General features: G+C 43.2%; 1 protein-coding gene across 1 annotated transcript in view; it reads right to left on the reverse strand.

The window, feature by feature from the left end:
- Positions 1 to 398: 398 nt before the first annotated feature.
- The window catches only part of LOC128694459 (acetylcholine receptor subunit beta-like 1), a 29,887-nt gene continuing 17,542 nt past the window's right edge, over positions 399 to 12,743 (reverse strand). The window contains exons 3-6 of the mRNA XM_070105399.1: positions 4,399 to 4,513; positions 2,835 to 2,910; positions 2,244 to 2,421; positions 399 to 1,282 (exon numbers count right to left, since the gene is read on the reverse strand). Coding sequence (XP_069961500.1) covers positions 399 to 1,282; positions 2,244 to 2,421; positions 2,835 to 2,910; positions 4,399 to 4,513 — 1,253 coding nt within the window. The remainder of the gene's footprint in view (positions 1,283 to 2,243; positions 2,422 to 2,834; positions 2,911 to 4,398; positions 4,514 to 12,743) is intronic.

Consider the following 12,743-nt stretch of genomic DNA (forward strand, 5'->3'; position numbering starts at 1 on the left):
CGTGGGTTACCCGGTGCAAAGTAGTAGCAGTAATAGTATTAAGAGTATTAGTAGTAGTAAGTAATAGTAGTTAGTAGCAAGTAATTGTATTAGTTGTAAGTAATTGTAGTAATAGTAGATATCCAAATACTTCTTCCACCTTTCCTGTTAAACACTTTTTCACGTTACTTACTGAGATATGCTTCCAAGTTGGTAATATAGTTGGAGGAAGTAGATGGCGACGAGGAAGCTATAGGGTTCTTGTCTTAACTATCTCGAGTCCAGACAGAAGCAGAGGTAGCTTGATAGTTGCCTCGGTGTACTGTATACACACTACAAGGCCTTCTGCTATTTTCTAGCCGCCTTTCCCATGTACTGCTTTCCACAGAGTATTAAACATGTGTGTTGTAGGCAGGGGTTCAAACCTCGCCAGGACGGTTCTTGGTGGTGGTGGGGGATTCGTTCCTGGAAATGGAGCTGTGGTGGTTCACGGTGGTGTTAGGGTGGCTACTAGAATTGGAGCTTCGCTTGTTCTTGATGGTGCTGGGGTCACTGCTGGAGGTAGTGCTGGAGCCATTCCCGGAATTGGTGCTGGAGTCACTTCTGGAGGTAGTGCTGGAGTCATTCCTAGAGGCAGTGCTGGGGTCACTCCTGGAGGTAGTGCTGGGGTCGCTCCTGGAGGTGGGGCTGAGGTGATTCTTGGGAGAGGTACTGGGATTGCTTTTGGGGGTCAGGCTGAGGTCATTCTCTTCCTCTAGGCTGTCGCCTTCATCATACTGGTCAGGTGAATCTATTCTCTTTATCACTGAGGAGCCAATCATACCATGAGTGGCGGAGACGGGGGCGGCAGCGTCGTGTGGCGGCATATCGTCGAAACCGTCGTAAGCCACCTCTGGGATCTGGAAGGTGTTTACAATATAGTCATTGTGAAGGACGTGGGATGAGCCATGCTCTCCTCCCCAGTTATGTGACATATCCCCCTCGGAGAAGTGAGTGTCAGTGGCAGCGTGGCTGGTGATCTCAATGATTTCTTCCCACGTGAGCTTATCACACTCCCCTTTGTCGCCGAGAGGGCAGTAGTCGAACCTCTCCCTGAAAGGAGAGGAGGTGAGGATACTGATGTTGAAGAAGAAGGTGAGGAGAGTGAAGCTGATGAAGAGTGTTCGGTCCATCACACGCGAGATGAACTTCCACTCCTCCACCAAGTCGTTCTTCTTCGTGGCGTGGTCTCTGTCAGCCGCTTCTTGAGATAAAATCTTATTTATGGACTCCAAAGCTGCGATGGCTCGCCGCTGGAAGGGATCTGAAAAATATCAAATAATCTTAGAAGTATAAATGATAAAAAAGTTCAAGCATATCACGGAGCCATATGTTCTCCAACAACAACTGAATTAATCTTAAGGTAATATTTATTTGATAAGAGACATCCAGAAAGGCTAAGTTATGTACTAAAATGTAGAGTGTTACTAGCACCCTGATCCCTCTCTCACCTTACTGTGTACTGGAGCTAATCGTATTAACTACTGGACAGTGTTATCGAAGTGTGGAAAACAGCAGTAATACACCTGACCCTCTTTCTCTCTCTCTCTCTCTCTCTCTCTCTCTCTCTCTCTCTCTCTCTCTCTCTACGCACAACACACACGCCAAGTAGAGATGGAGAGAATGCTAGACATGGTAGGAAAAAAAGATGTCTAAATAGATGTTGAACCCTCATGATGCAGAATGGTGATAGAAAGAGCTTCTTTGGTGTAAAAGTGCATCTAATGGGTGGTGAGTTCTGATGCTTTTGAATGACTTTAGCCAGTTAGTCATACAAAGGAACTGAGAGCTGCTCATAGTGTATATATCGCCTGCATCTGGACAAAATATAACTATATGAGATTAAATCTCATTCCACGGGCGCTATGATCCATAAGGTTTAAGTGCTCACAAGGGAATATAATAATAGTTATCCGTGTAAAAATAGTAAAGTGTGAAACGAGTTAGATGAATAGGCATGGAAGTCGAAACTCCATTATACACGTCACAAGAAACAAAGATTCACCTAATCCAGTCACTGGTTACCAGCTGATACATGACCCTGGAAGCAACACTTCAGCTTCTGGGTCTGACATTGATATGTCTATTTTCAGAGAATACATAATTTTAATAGTGAAAAATTTTCACTGAAATGTTGATAACTATGTTTTAAGAAGATGTAAGCATTTTATTTATTGAAAGTGAGAGAGAGAGAAAGTGAGTGACGTGTGGTGTGGTGTACTTACCTGTGAGCACATGTGGATCCAGCTCATCCTCAGGGAACTGCTTGCTTTCCTTCTTGTCTTCTAGTTTAGGAGACTTGGCATGCTGGGGTTGGACCACAAACACTCTCACCATATTGTCACCGTCCTTGTTCATTGCTGTCTTCAGCTTCTGCACTGGTGTGATTTTCTTGCTTTGCTCCTGTGTAGACAGGGACTAAGGTTGTGAGAGATGCCAAGACATATTTCTTCAACTTCCAGTATATCTCAAACTTCTCAATTAGCTATTTACATACCTGTGCAATTTATCGTGTTTACGCCTGTCTTGCAAACCGCTGACTGTCCGCTAAAGCACTCTCCCCTCTCTTCCTAGTAATTCCCTACACCTTACTTCACTTCGTCCCTCTATTTCCACCACTCGTGTTCTGTCCCTTCTCCTGTATTCCCAGTTTTGTCATACAGTATGCTGCAACACAGAGTGATATGGTTCTCTCACCTCTCTCCCCATGAAAAGTATTTGTTACCCACGGTACTACTCCTACACCTTATCTACCAGACCAGTACACAACACTAACCCCCCATTCCCCGCACCTCGTTGACTGAACCAGTACTCACATCGACGTCCCAAGCCTTCTTGACGACGGCTGGGATCTTGACGAGGATGGCGCGGGCCACGAAGAGGGTCGCGACCCTGGCAACACAAATACCACAGCATCAGCCACAACAATGTTTTTTTTTTTTTTTACCTTTCCTATAAATAAAGAACTAAAAAATATTATGGCACTTATAAATAGTGCATCTTCCTGAGCATCAAGCAATTTATCTTATATTCCTGAGACCTACCCGTACGTCGGGTTGCGTGTGGCCAACAGTAACAGCCTGGTGGATCAGGCCCTGATCCACCATGAGGCCTGGTTATGGACCGGGCCGCGGGGGCGTTGACCCCCAGAAACCCTCTCCAGGTATACTGCGTATCTGTGCTGTCTTGAGGCCTAGTCAGACTAGGCTTCTTGATCTAGTTATTTCTAGTAACATCTGAAACCAACTGATTCTAGCTTTATATTTTTCCCTTTGTTGTTTTAACATCATATCCACTATGGTTTATTTTTGAGCCTAAGATACTCAGAAAAAATATATGAAAAAATACAGACATGATGGGAATAGAACCTTTACTGACAACTTGATCAATAAAGAATCTCATGACACTGAATTTGTCTCTGAAATTTTATCTCCGGTATAATAACACGTCACGGAACGTGCAACTCACCCAGGACAAGTCAGTTTTAAAACTAGCAAACCAGCACATAAACCACAGTGGTTAATGTGCTGGTTTACTATTAAACGATTAATCACTGTAGTATGCCAGATTAACAGGCTTTATCCAGTCGAGTTTATTTTTATACCAGGGACAATGCAGCACAAGCCCCACTGTGACCGGTTTTAAATGTTAGTTGTTAAGTATGTGCTGGCTTACCTCCGGAGGTAAACACCCATAGTGAAACATTTGATCCCTTACCGGTGTTACAACTCCTCTGCTCTAACAGAGTTAAGTTTTCCAACCCTTTTAAAACTCGAAGATATTCTCTTCTCTCCATAGCCCCATCTGGCTGATGCCCGGACGGAGGATCAAGCCTCCACTGCTCCTTGCGCTGGATAACCCACACGGGTTTTCTTCTTCTCATGAAGAAATTAATTATCATAAAAACCAAAAGCAACATATTTGTTTATCTATACCACTAATCACCCATTCTAATTATTACATAAGAGAGTTGGCGTAAGTTTCGACGTTTCAGGACGATCTGAGTTGTTTATTGAAGTAAATGTCATTTTAGCTACAAAGTGAGCGTAAATAACCCAGCTGATGCTATATCTTGTACAAACATATACTTTACTTGTATTTTAAATCAGGCTTCCTCTGTAAACTGCATTTTTAAGGAGAAAGTTGATCAAAATCTTAACGGCTGTGTAATATACAAGAAGTTGTATTATATACAGGAAGAATTTTGAAAAAAGATTAGAACAAAAGATGGTTACTTATAAAAGAATTACTCAAGCATTCATCTCTCTGTCTCTGTCTCTGTCTCTGTCTCTCTCTCTCTCTCTCTCTCTCTCTCTCTCTCTCTCTCTCTCTCTCTCTCTCTCTCTCTCTCTCTCTCTCTTTCTCTCTCTCTCTCTCTACCTGAGGAACACAGGCACATGGTATCCTCTCAGACCCACTACGTTGAGGTTGAGGACGATCACTGAGAGAGCGATGTTGAACGCGATCAGGGAGATGCAGGTGCCGTAGTACACACCTGGGGGAGAGATGACACTTTACACCTGTGTTACACCTGGGGGAGAGAAGACACTTTACACCTGTGTTACACCTGGGGGAGAGGAGACACTTTATACCTGTGTTACACCTGGGTAGAGGAGACACTTTATACCTGTGTTACACCTGGGGGAGAGATGACACTTTACACCTGTGTTACACCTGGGGGAGAGAAGACACTTTACACCTGTGTTACACCTGGGGGAGAGGAGACACTTTATACCTGTGTTACACCTGGGTAGAGGAGACACTTTATACCTGTGTTACACCTGGGGGAGAGAAGACACTTTACACCTGTGTTACACCTGGGGGAGAGGAGACACTTTATACCTGTGTTACACCTGGGGGAGAGGAGACACTTTACACCTGTCTTGCGCCTGGGGAGAGGAGACACTTTACACCTGTGTTACACCTGGGGGAGAGAAGACACTTTACACCTGTGTTACACCTGGGGGAGAGGAGACACTTTACACCTTTCTTGCACCTGGGCAGAGGAGACACTTTACACCTGGAGGAGAGGAGACACTCTACACCTGTGTTACACCTGGGGGAGAGGAGACACTTTACACCTGTGTTACACCTGGGAAGAGGAGACACACTTTGCACCTGGGGAAGAGGAGACACTTTAGACCCATGTTACACCTGGGAAAAGGAGACACACTTTACACCTGTGTTACACCTGGGGAGAGGAGACACTTTACACCTGGGAAGAGGAGACACATTTTACATCTGGACAGAGGAGACACACCTAACAACTGGAAAGAGGAGACACAATTTACACCTGGGCAAAGGAGACACAATTTACACATGTGTTACACCTGGGAAGAGGAGACACACTTCACACCTGTGTTACACCTGGGGAGAGAAGACACACTTTACGCCTGGGGAGAGAAGACACACTGCACACTTGGGGAGAGGAGACACACTTTACACCTAATTTGCATAGTTTCAACCCCGTTGATAGACAAAGTAGACACTTCTCGTCAGTACCGACACTGAGTGAAACATTACACTCATCCGTCGTTACCAACACTGAGTGAAACATTACACTCGGCTTTCAGTACCTACACTGAGTGAAACATTACACTCTGCCGTCAGTACCAACACTGAGTGAAACATTACACTCGGCTTTCAGTACCTACACTGAGTGAAACATTACACTCTGCCGTCAGTACCAACACTGAGTGAAACATTACACTCGGCTTTCAGTACCTACACTGAGTGAAACATTACACTCGGCTTTCAGTACCTACACTGAGTGAAACATTACACACTGTCGTCAGTACCAACACTGAGTGAAACATTACACTCATGTCCTCAGTACCAACAATGAGTGAAACATTAAACTCCAGTCGTCAGTACCAACACTGAGTAAAACATTACACTTTGACGTCAGTACCAACACTGAGTGAAACATTACACTCCTGTCGTCAGGACCAACACTGAGTGAAACATTACACTTTGAGATCAGTACCAACACTCAGTGAAACATTGCACCCTGTCTTCAGCACCAGAACTGAGTGAAACATTACACTCCTGTGGACAGTACCTACATTGAGTGAAACATTGCACACTGCCTTCAGTATCAACACTCAGTGAAACATTACACTATGCCCTCAGTACCAACACTGAGTGAAACATTACACTCTGTTGTCAGTACCAACACCCAGTGTTGTCAGTACCTACACTGAGTGCAACATTGCACTCTTTCGTCAGCACCAACACTGAGTGAAACATTACACTCTGTCGTCAGTACCAACAGAGAGTGAAACGTTACATTCTACCTTCAGTACCAACACTAAGCGAAACATTACACTCCTGTCGTCAGCACCTACACTGAGTGAAACATTGCACTCTGCCTTCATTAACAACACTGAGTAAAACATTACATTTGTCGTCAGCCAACACTGAGTGAAACATTACATTCTGCCTTCCATAACAACATGGTGAAACATTACACTCTGACTTCAGTACCAACACTGAGTTAAACATTACAACTCTGTCGTCAGTACCAACATGAAGTGAAACATTGCACTCTGCTTACATTACCAACATTGAGTGAAACATTACATTCAGCCGTCAGTACCTACAGAGTGAAACATTACACTCTGTCTTCAATAATAACACTAAGTGAAACATTACATTCTGCCGTCAGTACCAACATTGAGTGAAACATTACAATCTGCCTTCTGTACCAACACTGAGTGAAATATTACCTTCTGTTGTCAGTACCAACACTGTGTTACAGCTGGGACAGATGAAGCACACTTAACCAACACTGAGTAAAACATTACACTATGCCGTGAGTACCTACGCTGAGTGAAACATTATACTCTGCAGTCGGTACCAACATTGAGTGAAACATTACATTCAGCCGTCAGTACCTACAGAGTGAAACATTACACTCTGTCTTCAATAATAACACTGAGTGAAACACTATACTCGGCAAATCAGTACCTACACAGAGTGAAACATTACACACTGCCTTCAGTAATAAAACTGAAAGAAACACTACATCTGTCGTCAGTATCTACACTGAGTGAAACATTACACTCCTCTCGTCAGTACCAACACTGATTGACAAATTACAAGCCTGTCGTCAGTACCAACACTGATTGACAAATTACAAGCCTGTCGTCAGTACCAACACTGATTGACAAATTACAAGCCTGTCGTCAGTACCAACACTGATTGACAAATTACAAGCCTGTCGTCAGTACCAACACTGATTGACAAATTACAAGCCTGTCGTCAGTACCAACACTGAGTGACAAATTACACTCCTGTCGTCAGTACCAACACTGAGTGACATATTACACTCTTGTCGTCAGTAACAACACTGAGTGAAACATTGCATTCTGCCATCAGTATCAGCACTGGGTGAAACATTACACTCCTCTCGTCAGTACCAACACTGAGTGACAAATTACACTCCTGTCCTGAGTGCCAACACTGAGTGAAACATTACAACTATGCCCTCAGTACCAACACCGAGTGAAACTTTACACTCGTGTCGTCAGTACCATCACTGAGTGACACATTATACTTCTGTCGTCAGTAGCAACATTGAGTGAAACATTAATTTTCTGACGTCAGAACCAACACTGAGCGAAACATTACACTCTGCCGTCAGTACCAACACTGAGTGAAACATTACACTCTGCCGTCAGTACCAACACTGAGTGAAACATTACACTCTGCCGTCAGAACCAACACTGAGTGAAACATTACACTCCTGCCGTTAGTGCCAACTCTGAGTGAAACTTTACACTCCTGCCTTCAGTACCAACACTGAGTGAAACATTACACTTTGCCGTCAGTACCAACACTGACTGAAACATTACACTTTGCCGTCAGTACCAACAATGAGTGAAACATTAAACTCCAGTCGTCAGTACCAACACTGAGTGAAACATTGCACTTTGACGTCAGTACCAACACTGAGTGAAACATTACACTCCTGTCGTCAGGACCAACACTGAGTGAAACATTACACTTTGAGATCAGTACCAACACTGAGTGAAACATTGCACCCTGTCTTCAGCACCAGAACTGAGTGAAACATTACTCTCCTGTGGACAGTACCTACATTGAGTGAAACATTGCACACTGCCTTCAGTATCAACACTGAGTGAAACATTACACTATGCCCTCAGTACCAACACTGAGTGAAACATTAGACTCTGTTGTCAGTACCAACACCCAGTGTTGTCAGTACCTACACTGAGTGCAACATTGCACTCTTTCGTCAGCACAAACACTGAGTGAAACATTACACTATGCCCTCAGTACCAACACTGAGTGAAACATTACACTCTATTGTCAGTACCAACACCCAGTGTTGTCAGTATCTACACTGAGTGCAACATTGCACTCTTTCGTCAGCACCAACACTGAGTGAAACATTACACTCTGTCGTCAGTACCAACACAGAGTGAAACGTTACATTCTACCTTCAGTACCAACACTAAGCGAAACATTACACTCCTGTCGTCAGCACTTACACTGAGTGAAACATTGCACTCTGCCTTCATTAACAACACTGAGTGAAACATTACATTTCTCGTCAGCCAACACTGAGTGAAACATTACATTCTGCCTTCCATAACAACATGGTTAAACATTACACTCTGACTTCAGTACCAACACTGAGTTAAACATTACAACTCTGTCGTCAGTACCAACATGAAGTGAAACATTGCACTCTGCTTACATTACCAACATTGAGTGAAACATTACATTCAGCCGTCAGTACCTACAGAGTGAAACATTACACTCTGTCTTCAATAATAACACTAAGTGAAACATTACATTCTGCCGTCAGTACCAACATTGAGTGAAACATTACAATCTGCCTTCTGTACCAACACTGAGTGAAATATTACCTTCTGTTGTCAGTACCAACACTGTGTTACAGCTGGGACAGATGAAGCACACTTAACCAACACTGAGTAAAACATTACACTATGCCGTGAGTACCTACGCTGAGTGAAACATTATACTCTGCAGTCGGTACCAACATTGAGTGAAACATTACATTCAGCCGTCAGTACCTACATAGTGAAACATTACACTCTGTCTTCAATAATAACACTGAGTGAAACACTATACTCGGCAAATCAGTACCTACACAGAGTGAAACATTACACACTGCCTTCAGTAATAAAACTGAAAGAAACACTACATCTGTCGTCAGTATCTACACTGAGTGAAACATTACACTCCTCTCGTCAGTACCAACACTGATTGACAAATTACAAGCCTGTCGTCAGTACCAACACTGATTGACAAATTACAAGCCTGTCGTCAGTACCAACACTGATTGACAAATTACAAGCCTGTCGTCAGTACCAACACTGATTGACAAATTACAAGCCTGTCGTCAGTACCAACACTGATTGACAAATTACAAGCCTGTCGTCAGTACCAACACTGATTGACAAATTACAAGCCTGTCGTCAGTACCAACACTGATTGACAAATTACAAGCCTCTCATCAGTACCAACACTGATTGACAAATTACAAGCCTGTCGTCAGTACCAACACTGATTGACAAATTACAAGCCTGTCGTCAGTACCAACACTGATTGACAAATTACAAGCCTGTCGTCAGTACCAACACTGATTGACAAATTACAAGCCTCTCGTCAGTACCAACACTGATTGACAAATTACAAGCCTGTCGTCAGTACCAACACTGATTGACAAATTACAAGCCTCTCGTCAGTACCAACACTGATTGACAAATTACAAGCCTCTCGTCAGTATCAACACTGATTGACAAATTACAAGCCTCTCGTCAGTACCAACACTGATTGACAAATTACAATCCTGTCGTCAGTACCAACACTGAGTGACATATTACACTCTTGTCGTCAGTAACAACACTGAGTGAAACATTGCATTCTGCCATCAGTATCAGCACTGGGTGAAACATTACACTCCTCTCGTCAGTACCAACACTGAGTGACAAATTACACTCCTGTCCTGAGTGCCAACACTGAGTGAAACATTACACCCATGCCCTCAGTACCAACACCGAGTGAAACTTTACACTCGTGTCGTCAGTACCATCACTGAGTGACACATTATACTTCTGTCGTCAGTAGCAACATTGAGTGAAACATTAATTTTCTGACGTCAGAACCAACACTGAGCGAAACATTACACTCTGCCGTCAGTACCAACACTGAGTGAAACATTACATACTGTTGTCAGTACCAACACTGAGTGAAACATTACATTCTGTTGTCAGTTCTAACACTGAGTAAAACATTAGAATCTGCCGTCATTACCAACACTGAGTGAAACATTACACTCTTCCGTCAGTACCAACACTAAGTGAAACATTTCTCTTTGCCTTCAGTAGCAACACTGAGGGAAACATTGCACTCTGCCGCCAGTATCAACACAGAGGGAAACATGAAACTCTGCTGTCAGTACCAACACTGAGTGACACATTACACTCTGACTTCAGTACCAACACTGAGTGAAACATTACACTTTGTTGTCATTACCAACACTGAGTGAAACAATACACTCTGTTGTCAGTACCAACACTGAGTGAAACAGTACACTCTGTTGCCAGTACCAACACTTAGTGAAACATTACACTATATCGTGAGTTCCAACACTGAGTGAAATATTACACTCCTGCCTTCAGTACCAACTCTGAGTGAAACATTACACTCTGTCGTCAATGCCAACACTGAGTGAAGCATTACACTCTGCCGTCAGTACCAACACTGAGTGAAACATTACACTCTGCCTTCAGTACCAACACTGAGTGAAACATTGCACTCCTGCTGTCAGTACCAACACTGAGTGAAACATTACACTCCTGCCTTCAGTACCAACTCTGAGTGAAACATTACACTCTTTTCTCAGTACAAACACTGAGTGAAACATTACACTCTACCGTCAGTACTAACACTGAGTGAAACATTACACTCTGCTGTCAGTACCAACACTGAGTGAAACATTACACTCCTGCCGTCATTACCAACACTGAGTGAAACTTTGCACTCCTGCCTTCAGTACCAACTCTGAGTGAAACATTACACTCTGTTCTCAGTACCAACACTGAGTGAAACATTACACTCCTGCAGTCAGTACCAACATTGAGCGAAACATTGCACTCCTGCCTTCAGTACCAACTCTGAGTAAAACATTACACTGTAATGTCAGTACCAACACTGAGTGAAACATTACTCTTCGCTGTCAGTACCAACAATGAGTGAAACATTACACTCCTGTCGTCAGTACCAACACTGAGAGAAACATTACACTTTGCCGTCAGCACCAACAGTGAGTGAAACATTACACTCTGTTGTCAATCCTAACAATTCGTGAAACATTACACTCTGCGGTCAGTACCAACACTGAGTGAAACATTACACTGCTGCATTCAGTACCAACACTGAGTGAAACATTACACTTTGCCGTCAGTACCAACAATGAGTGAAACATTACACTCCTGTCATCAGTACCAACAATAGGTGAAACATTACACTTTGGCGTCAGTACCAACACCGAGTGAAACATTACACTCCTGTCGTCAGTTCCAACACTGAGTGAAACATTACACTCCTGTCGTCAGTACCAATGCTGAATGAAACATAACACTTTGAGGTCAGTACAAACACTGAGTGAGACATTGCACTCTGTCTTCAGTACCAACACTGAGTGAAACTTTACACTCCTGTCGACAGTACCTACACTGAGTGAAACTTTGCACTCTGCCTTCAGTACAAACACTGAGTGAAACATTACACTCTGCCTTCAGTATCAACATTGAGTGAAACACTACACTCCTGTCGTCAGTACCTGCACTGAGTGAAACATTACACTCTGCCTTCAGTACCAACATTGAGTGAAACATTACACTCTGTCGTCAGTACCAACACTGAGTGAAGCATTGCACTCTGTGGCCAGTACCAACACTCAGTGTCGTCAGTACAAACACTGAGTGAAACATTACACTCTGCCTTCAGTAACAACACTGAGTGAAACATTACACTCTGCTCTCAGTACCTACATTGAGTGAAACTTTGCACTCTTCCGTCAGTACCAACATTGAGTGGAACATTACACTCTGTCGTCAGTACCAACACTGAGTGAAGCATTGCACTCTGTGGCCAGTACCAACACTCAGTGTCGTCAGTACAAACACTGAGTGAAACATTACACTCTGCTTTCAGTACCAACACAGAGTGAAACATTGCTTTTCTCGTCTGAACGAACAATGAGTTAAACATTACACTCTGCCGTCATTACCAACACTGAGTGAAACATTACACTCTGCCTTCAGTAACAACACTGAGTGAAACATTACACTCTGTCTTCAGTACCAACACTGAGTGAAACATAACACTCTATCGTGAGTACCAACACTGAGTGAAACATTACACTCTGCCATCAGTACAGACATTTAGTGAAACATTACACTCTGTCTTCAGTACCAACACTGAGTGAAACATAACACTCTATCGTGAGTACCAACACTGAGTGAAACATTACACTCTGCCATCAGTACAGACATTTAGTGAAACATTACACTCTGTCTTCAGTACCGACACTGAGTGAAACATTACACTCTGTAGTCAGTACCAACACTGAGTGAAACATTACACTCTGTAGTCAGTACCAACACTGTGTTACAGCTGGGACAGAGGAAGCACACTTTACCAACACTTAGTAAAACATTACACAT

This window comes from Cherax quadricarinatus, chromosome 6 (assembly GCF_038502225.1).
Source record: "Cherax quadricarinatus isolate ZL_2023a chromosome 6, ASM3850222v1, whole genome shotgun sequence".
Classification (NCBI taxonomy): Eukaryota; Metazoa; Arthropoda; class Malacostraca; order Decapoda; family Parastacidae; genus Cherax; species Cherax quadricarinatus.